The 20,423-nt window shown below is 46.7% G+C and overlaps 1 protein-coding gene across 5 annotated transcripts in view; it reads right to left on the bottom strand.

Annotated features, from left to right (window-relative positions):
* The window catches only part of LOC115660332 (polyamine-modulated factor 1-binding protein 1-like), a 351,977-nt gene that overhangs the window by 42,801 nt on the left and 288,753 nt on the right, over window positions 1-20,423 (bottom strand). Inside the window, exon 1 of one of the 5 annotated variants that reach the window (XM_030581659.1) lies at window positions 1,718-1,861. The exons of the other annotated variants lie outside the window; for them this stretch is intronic. Coding sequence (XP_030437519.1) covers window positions 1,718-1,837 — 120 coding nt within the window. The 5' untranslated portion in view covers window positions 1,838-1,861. Of the gene's footprint in view, window positions 1-1,717; window positions 1,862-20,423 lie in introns of those variants that run through there. 5 annotated transcript variants of the gene reach the window in all.

Here is a 20,423-nt window from a genome sequence, read left to right as displayed (position 1 = left end):
GGATGCCTGTCCCTGTGGACAATAGCAGGGGGCACTAGTGAAGCAGGGTGTGAGCTGGATGGACACTGCATCACTCATTGCCTTTGCAGGGAATGGGGAGCTTCAACCAAGCTTTCAGGAGAGCTGATTTCTGCCCTTCATCCAGCCAGACTTACATCTGTATCTCCCCCTTCATTATCCAACTGCCGGACTGTGGGAACCTCCCTTTCCGTTGGTACCATGGTGAGGATGGAGGATAGCATCCTCTCCTCTAAAAGCGGTGTCTCCATGGGGGCTGTGTGCTGCTCACTTCAACTGGTGCGCTGTTTGTCCAGATGGTCCCCTGAGTTGCTCCAGGCCATCAGTGTCACCAGGGGCTCTGTTGAGCCTCCTCAGTTACTGTTGGTTCTCAGGTGGGCTGCACGAAGGAGCAGTCCCTCTGTATCCTTTGGCACACTCCTTGTCCATATCCTGGCTTCCCGGAGGCAGCGCATCACCCTGCTCCATGTCTGGCTCACAGGTGGCCTGGAAATAGCCCTCACTTTCAAGTTGCCTTCGAGGTCCTTTCTTGCCTCTTCATGCACAATCTCTTTTCAGTGCTGGCTTCTTGGTCACTGGCTGGACTACTGTCCATCCTCAGCCTCCTCTTGTCTGATTTCTCTCCTAGATGGGAAATCTGCTCAACTGAATGGCTCTAAGCGCTTCTCTAGTTCCATATCCCTGCATCCTCCTTGGCTGTCTCCCCGTGCCTTCCTCTTGTCGATCTAACGAGGCACCCCTGCTTTTTCTTGGCACCTTCTGGTGGCAGGTCGAGTCCATTTGCCTCCCTCTGCAGAACAGAAAGCACCTGGTGTGCAGTTAACTCTCCTGGGCTCCAGGCAGGAAAAGGAGCATTGAACATCTGCCCTGCCAGAGGGCCTTGCTTCCTGCAGAGGCTGGTCTATGTCCCAGCAGATGGCCCCTTGTGATGCCCGCCTCAGGAAATTTATCACCCTCTGGACTTTCTCAGGAGTCCCTTTGTCAGTCCCTAGGTTTGCTGGCCCTTGGCTGAGAAGATTGGCTCAGCTCTCCTCCACTTTTGAAATCATTCACAATTTCCCCCTCCCGTAGGCGCTCTTCTGGCTCTTACATGGGAGCCAAATTCTGCCCCTATTTTGCCCACTGAGTCAGTGAGGTTGTCTGAGAAGAGAATTAGACCCAAAGCTTCCCCCCACCGATGTATCATCTAGTTCTGCTGCAGCTCTACTGGCCACCAGTCAGACCGGGCTGCACCATGTACCACAGCACTCGTGACCTGAGTCTGTCGGACAGGACGCAGGCCCTGGAGAATCTGTACGTTACTTCACTGGCACTCTCAGCACAGCTGGACCCCTGACTATGCTACACATGAGAATCCCGTCCTTGCCCAAGCAATCTGCGGGCCACCAGCCTGCCAAGCAGTCCCTGGTCTCATCTCAGGTGAGAGCCTGTGCAGGCCACGCTGCACATGAACAGCATTTGAGGAGCTCAGCAATTAGACTATACTGAGGGGATCCTGGGAACAGGCCACAAGCCAGCAAGAGGAGAGGTTCCTCAGGAGCCCACCAGCTGGCCTCTGGCAGCTCCTCAGTGAGAACCTCAGCCAGACACTCGATTCCACCCCCACGAGTACAGCCCTTTGTTCTGCTGGGCGGCTTCCTGCTGGAAAAGGCTGAAATTTAACCAAAACCAAGCAGCATGAGGGAATTGAAACTCTGACCTTCAGCTCCTCAAAGTCGCTTGGATGTCTGGATTTGCTTATGCCAAAATCTGCCAGGCTGCTGGGTCCGCAACCTAGCTTCTCCGTCAGCAGTCTGGGGAGAGCAGGCAGTCGTGGCATGCTCGGGGCCACACATTGGCCTGGTTTCAGTCTCTCTCTTTCTCCCTCACTGAAGTTCTGTGCTTTCTCATAAATAAAAATGTTAACTGGAAATTTCCAAGCGTAAGCCAGGCCCAGAATGTGAACTCGCATGTACAGTAATAGAAATAATCAGTTGCCATGACGACCTGTTCTAAGAGCAGACTGCAGTCACGTGAGCTGGGAGTGCAGAGTAACAGGAACACATCAGAGAGCAGGTCCACTTAACCTCAGTTGCTGCCAGCTATTGTGCAGAATGCAATTGAATTTAGGCCTAATTTCTGATAGTGCAAAGGAACAAAATTTCCCTACAGATTTTAATCTTGATCCGGCAGCAGCAGCCAGTGCTCACAGCCTGGTCAGGCCTTCTTTACAATCTTATGCTTCACCACTTCATTACTTTTCTTTTTAATAACAGGAGCTTCTCCTCCCACTGCAGCATTCTGCATGTCCCCCTGCGGCAAGGAGTATGGCACAGCCACTTGGGCTGTGCTGCTCCTGCAGCCCTAGGATGATCTTCATTGTAATAACAAACAAGAAAAAAATTCAGAGCTTGAATTTTTGCCCTAAGCATAGTTGGGTTCTTAAGGCCCTTAAGCACCTGTTGAAATGGTTAAGATACATGAATAGTTGAGAGAGACAGGCAGGGCCGTCCTTAGGATTTATGGGGCCCTACGCAGTATTATTAAACTGGTGCCCCTGTGCCGGATGGCAGCCCAAGCTCACAACCTGGTGGGGGAGGGAGAGGAGGGACTTGACAGCAAAGGATAATGAGATGCCCGGCCTGCCTCATGGTGGCGGAGAGTCACAGTTCCCCACAGAGACTTCCATGCCCTCTCCCTCACGCAGAATGGACATGAAGAAAGTACCTAATTAAAAGCACTAAAATTTGGGAATAAAAATGTCAGTCACAGGTTTTTTGATATGCCCTGAAGTTTGTCAGAGATTTATTTGCAAAAACTTCATAGTAAGGGTGAGTCAGCTGTCCTGCTGAATACAACATTACATATAATGGAATACATGATGCAGCTCTTCTCTGTTTTACATTTTCTTATTCAGTATTTCTAAGTTGAATTTATATTTTAGATGTACTCAAATCTTAAGACAGCATTCCAGATTATTACATATTTAACTCATTGAAACAAAGACATTCTTTTAAATTAATCAGAGAGGTTTAGTGTGTTCATAACAATGTTCATTGCTTTTAGAAAAAGGGAACAGTAATTTACTTTGTGTGATCTCCATAACAAGAGACATGGTTATGAAATTTCACCAACTTTAAAAAAATATGTTTCCAAAGATTTTAGGTATAACAAGGATTTTGTCTTACTAAGGTACTGATTTTGCTGGTGGGTTCTTTTAAAACTAGTTCGTCGGATAGTCAGAAGTAAAGAAAGAGAAACTCTTTGTCCAGCTATCTGGAAGGGAAGGACTGTTGTCCCTTTAAGGGCTCTCTTCAGTGGGGAGTGGGGGGAGAGGTGGTGAAGGGATGGACACAAAGGACAGGAAGACTTGGAAGCACTTTTTTTTTTTGTAACTATAGTAATTAAAATGTGTATTTTAGATAAGGGAGGTCTTTTGAAGGATTTATTTAAAAAACTGTATGTCTGAAGATCCACGCATTTAAGGCTAAAGATGAGTGTGCATCTAAAACTCTATGCAAGCGTTTTTTAGAAATGTGATTTTACAATCTTCACCAGCTCACTAATGAAATATTTTTAAAGCAAATTTTAAACTAAGGTCCTGTAGACTGACATGTTCTGTGTAAATATTACATTAATGCACAACAGTTTTTGTCAGTAAAGTCAGAAACTGACAGTATAAAAATTTATTTGGGCATAAGCTTTCATGGACATCGGATGAAATGGGTTCTAGTCCACAAAAGCTTATGCCCAAATAATTTGTTAGTCCTTGAGGTGACACAAGGACTCGTCCTTGTTTTTGCTGATACAGACTAACAGGACTACCACTCTGAAACCTGTCAGTATATACCTTGGGGTTGGCAAATGCCTGTTAAATGGCTTTATTACCCCTTGAATGTGTCTTTAACAGTTTCAATGTTGTGCTAATAGGTCTGGCAGGCTGGAGGTTTTTTCACTTTAAAATACTAGATTCCCTCCCAAGGAAGACTCACTAGGCTAGAGCGGCCATCTGTGGGAGCCTGCAGGATGGTCAGAACAGGGATAGAAAAACAAGGGGGTGGACACTAAGACCCAGTGGTGCCCCAAATTTTCAGGTGCCCTACGCAGCTGCCTATGTTGCCTATGCCTAAGGACGGCCCTGGAGACAGGCAGAAATGCTGAACAGGTGACTGAAGCCCAAGCAAGGCAGAGGTAATGTTGGTGAGCAGAGGAAATGCACTTGGAAGAGTCTGCAGTGACGGTGCAGCGTCCCCTAGTAAAGGTTCACAGCCACAACTGGCAATTTGGTCCATAGCTGAGAAGTGCTCCTGGACTTCTCACTAGTGCCAAGCTCTCACACAACAGAACCCGTGAGAAACATTCTCTATCATCTCGAACTGGCAAAGAGACTCTGCCGAGTGATGGCTTGGCCTTGGCTACCCACGCCTGTGTCACCACGCATCTAGTCAGCAGCAATGCAGAGTATGTGGGCATGAAACCATCAGCCTTCAGGAAACTCCAGCTGGTACAAAATGTGGCAGTGTCTCCTCAGCGACACAGGCCACTGCAAGACCCATCACTGCTCTATATTTTGACTTCCCCAAAACATCGAGTCATGTTCAAAGTCCCAGCCCTTATCTTCAAGGAGCTCTGTGGCCAGGGCCTTATAAGCGCCTTATAATCCAGGATGAGGGTTATGGACCACAACTCTGCTCCGACCACAACAGAACTGTCTGCAATAAAAGCAAAGCTTGTCTGCAGGAGATAGAGTCTTCTCAGGGACCTGTCCTACCTTAGGTACCCGACTCCATTACTGTAGCATCAAGAGCCTCACAATCTTTCCGATACTTCTCTCCACTACCCCGCATCTCTCCTGTGCAGCAGGCAGGGCCGTCATCCCCACAGTACAGATGGGAGGGGGCTCGGAGAGACTCAGGCCATACAGGGAACGAGTGGTGGAGTAAGGAAGTGAACCTAGATCCTTGAGACCCCAGGCTAAGGCCTAACCACTGGACCATGCATCCTGCCTGACAAGCATGTGGAACAAACTCTCACAGGAACTGAGCCATCCCAATCCTCCCACACGCCGCTCCCTGTGCCAGACACACTTCTCGGACAGAAATATGGAGCACTGGGGGCATTCCAAACCAAAGCACTCCACTGCACACACAATTCTCCCCCAGGCGGGGACTTGGATGAGAACAAACTGTATGTGACAGACGTTAATCACATCCCTTGGGAATGAGGGACTGGAAGGGACCTCCTGTCACCAAGTCCAGACCCCTGAAATCACAGGCCACTCATCATTTAATCTTGTTCATAAATGTAAAAAACATCTTAAACTCAGTGACGGTGTTTGCCCCCTGGTTCCTGTGGGAGGAGGGTCCAGAATCTCCCTCCTCTGAACGCCAGAAACTGTCTGCTCATTTCCAGCCTCAATTTATTAAGGGCCACTTTATTTCCATTCATTCTTGTGCCAGCTTATATCTTCACCCTCCCTGTAGATGTGTTTCTACAGCAATCAGATCCCCCCTAGCTGGAGTTTCGCTAGGCTAAACAAACTAAGCTCTTTTAGTCCTGTAACAGGGTGGCTTGTCCCTTAAGAGCTGAAGGGCCTATAGCCTGCCAACCCAGATTACTAAAAAGGTACACCTGGGTTGGATCTGGTAGAGCCTGGAAGTGGCCTGCCAAAGCAGGAAGGCCTGGGAGGAGAATGTGGCTGAGAGGAGAAGGAAGCCAGGGCCAAAGGACTGAGCTCCAGCAAGAAAGGGCTAGGACTAGCAGCTTCAGGTGAAGCAGATTGGGACTGAGGAAAAGCTCCAAGTATGGCAGAAGAACCAGGCCAAGTATGAACTTTTGGGTTATGGTTATGGACTTTATTCTGGGGCCCTGAGGGTTGTTTGAACCATTTCTGCTACTAAACTAGCCCCGGATGGGGGTGCTGTTAGCCACGAGACAGAGGGGAGTTTTTAGGGCTGAGGCTAACAGGGGAAAGGTGCCTGCAAAGCAACCCCTAGGCATGAAAAGGCCAGGGCTGGCCTTACCATGAGGCAAACTGAGGTGGCCGCCTCAGGTGCCAGACTGTGAGGGGCGCCACTAGGACCCAGAATGTAAAAAATTGTATCTGGTGCTGATGCATATCATAGAATCATAGACTATTAGGGTTAGAAGGGACCTCAGGAGGTCATCTAGTCCAATCCCCTGCTCCAAGCAGGACCATCCCCAGATTTTTACCCCAGTTCCCTTAATGGCCCCCTCAGGGATTGAACTCACAACCCTGGGTTTAGTAGGCCAATGCTCAAACCCCTGAGCTATCCCTCCCCCCCCTCTATGCTCTAGATGCATAGAGATGGTGGAGTGCAGTGCTGGAGGAAGGAGGGCACAAGAGACATAACAGGCAGGCAGGAGAAAAGGTGAGAGGGAATAACAGAAAACAGCAGGAGCTGCAGGGAGAGAGAGAAGGAGGAGCCTCTTATGTATCTCTCTAGCACCTCCAGGAGCCTGGACTGATTCACACCAGCTTCTCAGAGAGCTTTCTGTTTCCTGCTGCTTCCCTGAAACCACTTGAGGAGAACAGGCAGTCAACTGAAGTAGTAGGAGCCAGTTAGGCCCTTGAAATGCTGATATTTTCCCTCACTCAGGCCCTGCTACCAGCCTGCTTATTTGTCCCCTTCAGTTGAGTGTTGAGAGCCACTCTAGCTGGCACAGAACAGCAGTCATGAGTGAAAGAAGAAAATGCCCCTCTGGGGCAGCATTCAGAAAAAGAAAGAAAGCAAAGGAAGCTTTTCTAGCTAAACAGGAAGGAGCTCTCCTGAGATACACAGACACAAACATTCATGGTGAGCCTTCTGGCCCCAGCGAGGATGTGAGTGGTGAGGAGATGCCTGATCTTCCAGTTAGTCAGAGTGCAGGTGACCAGGCAGCTACTGCAGCATCCATATCTCCATCTCAAATGGATGTAACCATGCACGTTCCCAAATAAAAGTGTAGATCAGAGAAGAGTGTGGTGGAGGTGCAAGAAACAGCTGCTGCTGAGTTTAGTTCCTTAAGTCTAGATGATTCAGGACTGTGGACCCACTTAGCAGTAGCCTGAGGGACTTCCTTGTACTGCATGGGCCACAGCAAGTGAAAAACTTCATGTTCCCCAAAGACAAAGAAAATAGAAGTTTCCATCCAACACATTACTGATGTGAAATCCCCAGTGGTGACAAAGTGGAAAGGCCATGGATTATGTACTCAAAAACCCAGATTGCTGCATACTGTTTTTGTTGCAAACTCTTCCAGTCGAATGCTCCAGCCACATTGGGTTCTACAGGAACAAAGGACTGGAAAAATCTGGCTAGAAATCTGTCATGCCATGAGAAGGCGGGAAATCACCAGAGAGCATTCCATAGGTGGAAAGAGCTTGAGATGACACTAAGGTTAAAGGCCACCATAGATGATCAGAATCAAGAGAAGATTGCATCAGGGTCTCTTTACTGGCAACATGTTCTGAAAAGGCTCATTGGCATTGTGAGAATGCTTGCTACCTAAAACCTAGCACTGCGTGGCACTTCAGATCAGCTGTATGTGCCAAACAATGGAAACTTCCTTAAAATTGTGGAGTTGATGGCTGAGTTTGATGCTGTACTCCAGGAGCATTTAAGAAGAGTCACCATCCAAGAAATGTACACACACCACTACCTTGGAAAAAACAATTCAGAATGAGATCATATAGTTACTGGCAACAAAAGTCAAACAGAAGATTATGGCAGATTTGAAGTCAGCAAGATATTACTCTGTTATTCTGGACTGCACACCTGACATCAGCCATACGGAACAAATGACATTAATGGTGTGTTTTGTAACAACAACACAACCTAATGAAAATGTCCCTGCAATGGTGACTGTCAGAGAGCATTTTCTAGAATATATTGACATTGATGATACTACAGGAGCTGGTATGACAAATGTGCTCCTTAAAAAGCTGGAAGATACGGGAATTGCGGTAGCTGACATGAGAGGTCAGGGCTATGATAATGGTGCCAACATGAGAGGAAAGAACAGAGGAGTCCAGACACGGATCCGAGAGTTATACCCTCGAGCTTTTTTTGTCCCATGCAGTTCTCGTTCATTGAACTTGGTGGTCAATGATGCAGCATCAGCTTCTAGTGAGGCTGCTGAATTTTTTAATGTCATTCAAAGCATCTCTGTATTTTTCTCTGCATCAACTCATCGATGGCAAATTTTGAAGCAGCATCTGGGAACATCCTCTCTGACACTGAAACCACTGAGAGCCACGCGATGGGAAAGTCGAGTGGAGGCGATAAAGCCCATCAAACACCAAACTGGGAAGACAGATGATGCCCTAGTTGCCATTATGGAGGATAATGCTATGACAGGAACTGTTCATCGGAGAACAGTGGCAGAGGGAAATGGAATAACCAGAAACATACATAACTTCACATTTCTGTGTGGCTTAGTGTTGTGGCAGGACACACTGTTTGAAATAAATGTTGTAAGCAAGAGACTCCAAGGTGTTAACCTTGATATATCTGGAGCAATGAAACAACTGGACAAAGTAAAATCATACCTCCAGTCTTACTGGTCAGAGGAGGGATTTCAAAACGTTCTGAAGAGCGCACAGAAGTGGGCAGAGGAACTTCACACTGAAACTATTTTCCCACCCATTCAAGAATACAAAGAGTCACTGGAGAAGATGACATTTTGATTACGAGGCATGGGATAATCCCACAAGAGACCCCAAACAACAATTCAAAGTTGAATTCTTTAACCAGGTGCTAGATTGTTCAATACAGTCAGTTGAAGAATGTTTCATGCAGCTCAAGGAACACAGCAGTATATTTGGGATGTTGCATGATATTCCAAAACTCCTCACTATACCTGAAGAAGACCTACACCAGCAATGCAGGGCACTAGAGACAGTGTTGACACATGATGACAAATGCAATATTGATGCAAGTGATTTAGGTGATGAACTGAAAGCCCTTTCAAGATACATTTCAGCGGGATCAACTCCAAAGGCTGTTCTGGAATATATGTGCACAAATAAGAGGACCGCCCTCTTTCCGAATGCTTTTGTTGCTCTGCAAATATTTCTAACACTTCCTGTAACAGTTGCCAGTGGAGAACGCAGCTTCTCCAAGCTGAAGTTAATAAAAACACATCTACACTCCATAATGACACAGGAGAGCCTTGCAACCATCTCCATAGAGCATGAGCTGGGCCAGACTGTGGACCTTCAGCAGGCAGCAGTTCAGATCTTTGCAACCAAGGAGGCCCGGAAAGCACCACTTTGATTATTCAAACAGATAAAAATACCAGTATTTACTATGCAGATAAGAAAAGTTTGCTGTTCAGGCATTTGAAAATTAAGTGTTACTTAAAAATTTTGAACAAGGGATTTTAAGTTGTTAGTTCTTCTTTATTGGGTAGGTAGCAGAGCGTATATGGTAAAGGCTAAAAGTATAACTAGGTTCAAAAAAGAATTAGACCTACCCTCCATGAGTTTATCTATCAATGGCTATTAGCCAAAGTGGCCAGGGTTTCCCTAGCCTTGGATTGCTGGAAGCTAGGCCTGGACGACAGGGAATGGATCACTCAATAATTGCCCTGCTTTGTTCATTCCCTCTGAAGCACTTGGCATTGGCCACTGTTGGAAGACATGATCCTGGGCTAGCTGGACCATTGGTCTGACCCAGTATGGCTGTTCTTATGTATCTCATCCTCACTACATAGGGGTCCCACTTCTTTTTCTGATCTCTCCTTATTTATGTGGCTAAATACCTTTTTACTCTGTTTTTAATTTGCAAGGTCTAACTGAGCTTGACTGTTGGCAAATTTCATTTTATCCCTATACTTTTTGACCTCCAAGATGTAGCCCTCTTTGTTGACCAATCTCTTCTTCCATGCCTTGTAGGTACTCTGCATCCTCCTACCATCCTTTGGGAAGTAGTGATTCATCCAGTTAGGTCTTGACCCCTTTCCCACAAGCTTTACTTGCTTGGAATGCAAATTCCAGATAGCTTTTGCACCTTTGACTTGAAGAAATTCAAAGCCTCTTACACATTTAAGTCCCAGAGCTCTTCAGTCCAGTTGTCTTTTGCTAATTTGTTCCCTCAGTTTCCCAAAGTCTGTCCTTTTCAAATAAAAAACCTTAGTTACTGGTTTGATTATCCTTCCATTTCATTTAAACTGAATCAACTTGTGATCACTTGAGCCAACGTTATTTGATATAGCCTATTCCCATTATTTCTATAATGTCCTCACTATTTACCAAAATCAAGTCGAAAATAGTATTGCCTCTTGCTGGTTCAGTGACTATTTGGTGAAGAAATATGTTGTCTATCACATCTTGGAATAACTAGGCATGACCATTATTAGTAGCATTTGTTCTCCAATTGATATCTAAGAAGTTAGTCTCCCATGGTGGCATGATTTCTGGTAGTGTTTCTCTCTCTATTCATATCTATACTTGACCCCCCATAGAACCTCTCTCACAATCCTTCCCCAAGGTGATTTTGACCCAGCCTGATTCTGTTTTATCCATACTCTCACTTCTTATTTCTTTACAGTCTACTGCACTATAGATGTACGACACTAGCCTACCATCTTTACCTTTAGTTCTCTGTCCTGAACAGTGTATACCCACCAATACCTGAATTCCAGCATGGCTGCTAGTCCACCATCTTTCTGTTAGCCCTATAATGTCCAGGTTCACGTCCTGCACCAGTAGTTCTTGTTCTTCCATTTTGTTGCCCAGGCTCTTCACACGAGTGTTGAAATATCTCAGTTGTTTCTCTTTGACCTCACTCCATCTCACTTCCTGCACTACAGGAGGGTGTTCAGATACTAGGGGGATGAGGGCAGTATAAGGACCTGTACAGAACACAATAGAATCAGAGAGCGCTTTGGCAGACATCATGGGGTCTTGCACTCGACATCCCAGCAACAAGGATGAGAGCTGGGCTCCCTGACAAGTCTGCTCCAAGGCCCTTGGAGTCCCTGCACTGCTTGTATTGGGGTGAGGTTGCTAGCCATCGAACACTCCCTGCAAACCCTGAGCAGAACTCAGCATCTCCTGCCTCCTTTTATGCCCTGTGACGAGGCCTGAGGCGGAAGCTGCCACTTCAGCTTCAGTACAAGCTGTTCTTGCTCCTGGGCTCTGGTGTTTAGGGGAAAGGGAGGCACCACTTCCAGGGGTGGCTCCAGGTCCCAGCATGCCAAGCGTGTGCCTGGGGTGGCATGCCGCGGGGGGCGCTCTGCCGGTCGCCAGGAGGGCAGCAGGCAGGGAGCCTTCGGCGGCATGCCTGAGGAGGGTCTGCTGGTCCTGTGGCTCCGGTGGACCTCCCACAGGCACGCCTGCAGGAGGTCCACCGGAGCCATGGGACCGGCGACTGGCAGAGCGCCCCCCGCAGCATGCCACCGTGCTTGGGCCACTGAAATGTCTAGAGCTGCCCCTGACCACTTCTCTGCAATCCAAGGTCACCTCTCCCTTGGTCAGGTCCCGTTAGCGGTCAGGCTGGACATGAGGAAAGGGAGAGATGCTCCTCCTCTGACTGTCCTCACCAGGCTCTTGCTTTGCAGTGACCTCCCCATTATTAGTGTCACTTCTTAGTGACTAGGAGCCTGTTTTAATAGCTAAACAGAGACCATCTGGAGCTGAGATCTATGGATGAGCACACTTGAGCTCAAGACACCCATTAGTAACCTTTAATAGGGAGCGGAGTGGAAAAGCTCATGTGTTTGATTCCAACTGCAAAGCGAAAGGTGCCAGTCACTTCACCTTAGGTGAAGCTGGAACAGAGGGGAAGGGAGGTAGCTGCACTGGCTGCAGATCATGGTCAGATTTCTGGGCTACAGTCTGATCTTCAGGATCACTTCTCCACCCACAACAGCTCACTTCTCCAAGTACAGCGTGTATGTGGACACAGATATAAGGGAGCTGGGGAGCATGGAGCAGCTGGTGCCATTAGCAGTGCTGTATGCACAGAACAGGGGAGTAGTGCAAGTCACTCTCTTGCTAAAGAGGAAATATCTGGTGAGAAATGAAAAGGTTTTGTATTAGAGATCGATAATCAGGCAGAAATTCTCACACTAGGGGCAAAGGGAGCCATACAACATTGCTCCCTTCACAGCTGGGTCCGACACAGCACCTTGGAGGTGAACCTGAGGTTCCCACCATCACCTCCTCTTCTGGCACCTTAGTTTCCTTCCTGACTAAGAAGATTCCAGCTTAAACCCTAGGACAAACCTACCCTGCAGATTTCTGCTGAAGCGAAAAACAATGTCCCTTTACTGCTGATAACCTGGGGTGCAGAATTAAGTCTCACTATAAATATATGCTAGCAATCGTTACCATGGTACCTTACCAAGGAGTTCCAAATCTTCTGTTATTTTAAGTGTCATGTTTAGAGCTCACTAGAAGGAACCAGACAGAGAGCTCTGGAGATGGAAGCTCTCTACCCACAGCAGATCCAGGCCTGGCAGCTGCAGTGCTAGCTTCCTCCCACTGCCTGCGCTGGAGGCAATGTCTGTCTCCATGGCCAACGTGCCTTTTGGCTCTGTGTCAGGATATTACCAGAGCCCCAATTTGTGCCTGTTGTGATGGTCGCCTTGTGACATGGACACAGTTCAGTAGAAAGTGAATGAGGACACATGCTACCAAACAGCTGTTGGAGGGGAACAACTAAGGACTTCTCTATGGGCGGAAATTTCCTGGCCCAGCTACACCAGAGATTATTCTGCTATTGTTACAGCGGCGCCAGTCCCCATGAGGACACTGCTCATGTAGACAAGCCCTAGGCTAGGGCAGATTCAGATCAGTGAGCTGGAGGTTACAGATTCTGTATCTCCAGCCCAGTCTCATAACCAGTGCAGCTACATCGGCTCACACATCATATATGTTCTGAGACAATACAATCACACGTACCCAGCTTTCTGCACCCACCCTGCCTTGCAGATCTGCCAGCCAGAACTGTCCTCACCATTTCAGAGCTCGTATTTGCCTATGATATAGCAACATTTGCCATTTGCATTGGTGCAAAGCGGTAAAACAACAACAACAACAAAGGTTTGCAGGGAGCTTTAGGTTTCTGACAAGCTAAAAAGTCTGCTGGTTGGAGCAAGTCACTGTTCATGCTACGCTGCCTGTTTCCAGATATGCCCTTTGTTCTCTGAGCGCAGGGCTGTGTCCTGATTACCCTGTGGTTGCCCTGGGTCAACTGGTTATTCCTCATTTTGTTTTTCATACTTTGAGGTTCATTGTCTTTTCTCCCCACGACCTGGTGAAGCAAGGAGCTATGCATGAGGAAAAGGGGCCAAACCATGAAGAGGTGTGCCTGAACTCGGCACTCGGAGGCAAGCCACATGTCCACTGCATCATGAGTGTGCTATTAAAACAGTCTTCCATCAGGCAGCATTTGTGTCCATTAACTATCCTGGGCTTCTCTTTGGAGCACGGATTTGCCATATGTAACGTATAAGCTGTTTCCACCTTGATCAAGTTTGTCAAGTCCAGCAAAGGCGCTAGTGCTCCATGAGGCCCAGACCAAGACCAGATTTCAATTTCAAAACACTTCTGCTCTAATGCAGGCTAAAAAAATGTGGTTAGAATCTCTTTTGAACCAGAAACAAACTCAATAATTACTGAGGATTGTTGAGGATTATCCGGCCTTCTGACTACTACCCCATGCTACTCATCCATGTGGGCACAAATGATACTGCGAGGTGTGACACTGAGCAGATCAAGAGTGACTACAGGGCTCTGGGAGTACGGGTTAAGGAGTTTGGAGCGCAGGTGGTATTCTCTTCGATTCTTCCTGTTGAAGGTAGGGGTCCTGGCAGAGACAGATGCATCGTGGAGGTGAATGCCTGGCTGCGAAGATGGTGTCGCCAGGAGGGCTTTGGCTTCCTCGACCACGGGATGCTATTCGAGGAAGGACTGCTAGGAACAGATGGCGTTCACCTTTCGAAGAGGGGAAAGGCCTTATTTGCGCACAGACTGGCTAACCTAGTAAGGAGGGCTTTAAACTAGGTTCGATGGGGACAGGTGAGCAAAGCCCACAGGTAAGTGGGGAACAAGACCTGGGAGATGGGTTGGAAACAGAAGGGAGCACGGGCTATAATGGCAGTGAGGAAGGAGGGTCAGGGCAAAGCTGGGAGGCAAGATCAAACCAGTATCTTAGATGCCTATATACAAATGCAAGAAGTATGGGTAATAAGCAGGAAGAACTGGAAGTGCTAATAAATAAATACAACTATGACATTATTGGCATTACTGAAACTTGGTGGGATAATACACACAACTGGAATGTTGGTGTGGATGGGTATAGTTTGCTCAGGAAGGATAGACAGGGGAAAAAGGGAGGAGGTGTTGCCTTATATATTAAAAATGTACACACTTGGACTGAGGTGGAGATGGACATAGGAGACGGAAGTGTGGAGAGTCTCTGGGTTAGGCTAAAAGGGGTAAAAAACACAGGTGATGTCGTGCTGGGAGTCTACTACAGGCCACCTAATCAGGTGGAAGAGGTGGATGAGGCTTTTTTCAAACAACTAACAAAATCATCCAAAGCCCAAGATTTGGTGGTGACGGGGGACTTCAACTATCCAGATATATGTTGGGAAAATAACACCGCGGGGCACAGACTATCTAATAAGTTCCTGGACTGCATTGCAGACAACTTTTTATTTCAGAAAGATGAAAAAGCTACTAGGGGGGAAGCTGTTCTAGACTTGATTTTAACAAATAGGGAGGAACTTGTTGAGAATTTGAAAGTAGAAGGAAGCTTGGGTGAAAGTGATCATGAAATCACAGAATTTGCAATTCTAAGGAAGGATAGAAGGGAGTACAGCAGAATAGAGACAATGGATTTCAGGAAGGCGGATTTTGGTAAGCTCAGAGAGCTGATAGGTAAGGTCCCATGGGAATTAAGACTGAGGGGAAAAACAACTGAGGAAAGTTGGCAGTTTTTCAAAGGGACGCTATTAAGGGCCCAAAAGCAAGTTATTCCGATGGTTAGGAAAGATAGAAAATGTGGCAAAAGACCACCTTGGCTTACCCTTGAGATCTTGCGTGACCTACAAAATAAAAAGGCGTCATATAAAAAATGGAAACTAGGTCAGATCACGAAGGATGAATATAGGCAAATAACACAGGAATGCGGAGGCAAGATTAGAAAAGCAAAGGCACAAAATGAGCTCAAACTAGCTATGGGAATAAAGGGAAAAAAGAAGACTTTTTATCAATACATTAGAAGTAAGAGGAAGACCAAGGAGAGGGTAGACCCACTGCTCAGTGAGGAGGGGGAAACAGTAACGGGAGACTTGGAAATGGCAGAGATGCTTAATGACTTCTTTGTTTCAGTCTTCACTGAGAAGTCTGAAGGAATGTCTAGTATAGTGAATGCTTACGGGAAGAGGGTAGGTTTAGAAGAGAAAATAAAAAAAGAGCAAGTAAAAAATCACTTAGAAAAGTTAGATGCCTGCAAGTCACCAGGGCCTGATGAAATGCATCCTAGAATACTCAAGGAGTTAATAGAAGAGGTATCTGAGCCTCTAGCTATTATCTTTGGGAAATCATGGGAGACGGGGGAGATTCCAGAAGACTGGAAGGGGGCAAATATAGTGCCCATCTATAAAAAGGGAAATAAAAACAACCCAGGAAACTACAGACCAGTTAGTTTAACTTCTGTGCCAGGGAAGATAATGGAGCAGGTAATTAAAGAAATCATCTGCAAACACTTGGAAGGTGGTAAGGTGATAGGGAATAGCCAGCATGGATTTGTAAAGAACAAATCGTGTCAAACTAATCTGATAGCGTTCTTTGATAGGATAACAAGCCTTGTGGATAAGGGAGAAGCGGTGGATGTGATATACCTAGACTTTAGTAAGGCATTTGATACAGTCTCGCATGATATTCTTATAGATAAACTAGGAAAGTACAATTTAGATGGGGCAACTATAAGGTGGGTGCACAACTGGCTGGATAACCGTACTCAGAGAGTAGTTGTTAATGGCTCCCAATCCTGCTGGAAAGGTATAACAAGTGGGGTTCCGCAGGGGTCTGTTTTGGGACCGGTTTTGTTCAATATCTTCATCAACGATTTAGATGTTGGCATAGAAAGTACGCTTATTAAGTTTGCGGACGATACCAAACTGGGAGGGATTGCAACTGCTTTGGAGGACAGGGTCAAAATTCAAAATGATCTGGACAAATTGGAGAAATGGTCTGAGGTAAACAGGATGAAGTTCAATAAAGATAAATGCAAAGTGCTCCACCTAGGAAGGAACAATCAGTTTCACACATACAGAATGGGAAGAGACTGTCTAGGAAGGAGTAGGGCAGAAAGAGATCTAGGGGTCATAGTAGACCACAAGCTTCATATGAGTCAACAGTGTGATACTGTTGCAAAAAAAGCAAACGTGATTCTGGGATGCATTAACAGGTGTGTTGTAAACAAGACACGAGAAGTCATTCTTCCGCTTTACTCTGCGCTGGTCAGGCCTCAGCTGGAGTATTGTGTCCAGTTCTGGGCACCGCATTTCAAGAAAGATGTGGAGAAATTGGAGAGGGTCCAGAGAAGAGCAACAAGAATGATTAAAGGTCTTGAGAACATGACCTATGAAGGAAGGCTGAAGGAATTGGGTTTGTTTAGTTTGGAAAAGAGAAGACTGAGAGGGGACATGATAGCAGTTTTCAGGTATCTAAAAGGGTGTATTCAGGAGGAGGGAGAAAACTTGTTCACCTTAGCCTCCAATGATAGAACAAGAAGCAATGGGCTTAAACTGCAGCAAGGGAGATTTAGGTTGGACATTAGGAAAAAGTTCCTAACTGTCAGGGTAGTTAAACACTGGAATAAATTGCCTAGGGAAGTTGTGGAATCTCCATCTCTGGAGATATTTAAGAATAGGTTAGATAAATGTCTATTAGGGATGGTCTAGACAGTATTTGGTCCTGCCATGAGGGCAGGGGACTGGACTCGAGGGACCTTGAGAGGTCATTCCAGTCCTAGAGTCTATGATGAGGCTCGTAAATCTTTGCAAATCTTGGACAGAGCATCACCCTGGAAAATTCCAGGTCAAAAGAGGCATATGAAAATGGGATCTTTGAAAGGAGAATAGTTTGCAACTTCTCTCTCTCATACCTGTCAGACCATCCTGTAACCGTAACCTATTATAATACACAGCACTTACCTGTGTGTGGGGATATAGATCAGGAGTAGGCAACCTCTGGCATGCGGCTCGCCAGGGTAAGCACCCTGGTGGGCCGGGTCAGTTTGTTTACCTGCCGTGTCGGCAGGTTAGGCCAATCACGGCTCCCACTAGCCACGGTTTGCCATCCTAGGCCAATGGGGGTGGTGGGAAGCCAAGGCCAGCATATCCCTCACCCGTGCTGCTTCCCGCCGCCCCCATTGGCCTGGGATGGCAAACCGCGGCCAGTGGGAGCTGCGGTCCGCTGAACCTGCCAACACAGCAGGTAAAAAACTGGCTCAGCCCGCCAGGGTGAGCTGTGTGTCAGAGGTTGCCAACCCCTGATATAGACATAAGGCAAAGAACTTAAATGCAAAAACTTATGCTAATGAAGCATCAAGCTTGCAAAGGGCTGGTCTACACTACGGGGGAAAATTGATCTTAGATACACAACTTCAGCTACATGAATAACGTAGCTGAAGTCGAAGTATCTAAGATTGAATTACTCACCGTCCTCACGGCGTGGGATCGATGTCCACGGCTCCCCCTGTCGATTCCGCAACTCCGTTCGGGTTGGTGAACTTACGGAATCGATATAAGTGCGTTCGGGGATCGATATATCGTGTCTAGATGAGACGCGATATATCGATCCCCAAACAATCGATTGCTACCCGCCGATACGGCGGGTAGTGAAGACATACCCAAAGTTAAACACTTAGAAGTCAGGAACTGCAAAACTAAGAGCAAAACTAACTTGAGAGCACAGCCTCACTCATGTCCCTGACACTCCAGCATAAATAATTAAGGGACTACTTATGCTAAACGATCTTTTGGAGCTTGTATTCAGCGGTGACATTCTGACTACCTTTCCCAGACACGAAGAAGAGCTCTGTGTGGCTCCAAAGCTTGTCTCTCCGCCAACAGAAGTTGGTCCAGTAAAAGATATTATCTAAGGAAAAGCATTTCTGTCCTGATGACTTCCTATCCAAAGCACCAGCCTTTGCATCAACACCACATTTCCAGTCTGCACACCCAAGCAGTTCACTGTAGATGTGAGAATGCCACAAGTGAGCTATTAAAATCCTACCTATTCCTTATCTGTTTACAAGACTTGCTCCCCAAGCCAGGAAGATGAGAAATAGCTTGGAGTGCTAATAATTGCATAATGCACACTAAAAGTTCAACCGTACTTTTGTAACCAATCATGACACTCATCTGATTCAGCAACACACTGTGTTCACACAGTTTTTTCCACAACACAGCCATGTGTCAACCAAGCTTGTCACCCACACTTATCATGCTGCCTAGCTGTCTGCATCGGTGCATTCTGGGAAGTTCAGGACAGTTTTCTACAGAAGATGTGCACACTCACAGCATGTAGCGCAAGGCATGTTGCACAGAGCTGAGGAAGGTAGGCCTGCTGCCCAGTTTATTAGAGGGTCTGTGTGCACAGCAAGCCAAGCATTACAGCCTGGTTACAGGAAGACAGATGGGCTAGTCTTGGCTTCTCCAAGGGTGAAAACACTTTTAGCTGCCACAGTTACTATGCATTGACCATCATCTTTAGAGCCAGCCATGCCAGTAGCCAGCTAAAATGTGGGTTACAAGCAGTAGTGCAGAGTGGCCTTAGAATGTACCAGATTCCCCCCAAATGGAGTTTGCGAAGGACCTGATGCTTTTCTAGAGGGGAGAGGGAGCAAATCAGGATGCTTGTCCAGCGGGAAGCTGTGATTGTTTGATAGCTGGGATGGGAAATCAGAATGCGTCTCAGTGGGCAGAGGGCTGAAGAATCAGCAGCATGGGAGAGTGGAGGGCGGTCGGAGCCAAGGAAAGGAAGTGGGGCGGTTAGAGCTTGTTGTGGGGAACGGGTTTGGTAAGAGGGGATCAGTCTAGAGCGTCTGGGGGATGCGGTGGCATGCAGGCTAGCTCAACAGCATGGAGTGGACACTACATAAAGCAGCAAGTCTAGTGAAAGCAGCACCCCTGTAGCCCTGAGCTGCCATTCGTGTGACAGGAATAACAAAGCCCAAAGCAGCAGAATTCCCCCCAAAACCCTCAACTTCCTTTGCTAAGACTCAGCTCCCCACAATCAGGCAAGCGCTGGAGGTGAGAGAGAAGCCCTGTCTCGCTTTAATTACTGCCTTAATGGTATTCTTTTCAATGCCATGTTAATTGAAATTAAACAGCTGCCACATTCTGGCAGTGACAAAAGCAAATCCTCTCTGATTTAATGGAGACTGACATGCTGTGAGAAAACAGAAAGGCAATGCAGCTGCCATATTTCACTGAAACACACAATCACCAATTAAAGACAAATGGAACTGTAACCCAGAGGAGGGAACAAGTTAAAAAGAACAGACTGAGAAGCAAAATCCACAGTACCTGCCTTAAAGAGACCAGCAGCCGCTGTTAAGGTCACTGAACTCGAAAATGCCAGCTTGGCCCAATAATTCCAGGCCTCCCTCTCTTTAAAATCCAAAACGAAAAACTGGAGAAATGGTCTGAAGTAAATTGGATGAAATTCAATAAGGACAAATGCAAAGTGCTACACGTAGGAAGGAACAATCAGTTGCACACATACAAAGGGAAATGACTGCTTGGTAGGAGTACGGCAGAAAGAGATCTGGGGGTCACAGTGGATCACAAGCTAAATATGAGTCAACAGTGTAACACTGTTGCAAAAATGCCAAACATCATTCTGGGCTGTAGGAGCAGGAGTGTTGTAAGCAAGACACGAGAAGTGATTCTTCTGCTCTACTCCGCGCTGATCAGGCCTCAACTGGAGTGCTGTGTCCAGTTCTGGGCGCCACATTTCAGGATGTGGACAAATTGAAGAAAGTGCAGAGAAGAGCAACAAAAAGATGAACGGTCTAGAGAACATGAGCTATGAGGGAAGATTGAAAAAACTGGGTTTGTTCTGTCTGGAGAACAGAAGACTGAGAGGGGACATGAAAACAGTTTTCAAGTACATAAAAGGTTGTTAAAAAGAGAGGGAGAAAAATGGTTCTTCTTAACCTCTGAGGATAGGACAAGAAGCAATGGGTGTAAATTGCAGCAAAGGCAGTTTAGATTGGACATTAAGAAAAACTTTCCATCAGGTGGTTAAGCACTGGAATAAATTTCCTAGGGAAGCTGTGGAATCTCCATCATTGGAGATTTTCCAAGAGCACATCAGACAAACACCTGTCAGGGATGGCTTAGATAATACTTAGTCCTGCCTTGAGTGCGGGGGACTGGACTAGAGACCTCTCGAG

This window comes from Gopherus evgoodei, chromosome 12, assembly GCF_007399415.2.
Source record: "Gopherus evgoodei ecotype Sinaloan lineage chromosome 12, rGopEvg1_v1.p, whole genome shotgun sequence".
Taxonomy (NCBI): domain Eukaryota; kingdom Metazoa; phylum Chordata; order Testudines; family Testudinidae; genus Gopherus; species Gopherus evgoodei.
Note: the sequence above shows the minus strand (reverse complement) of the source record. Positions and strands in the feature narration are given on the sequence as shown.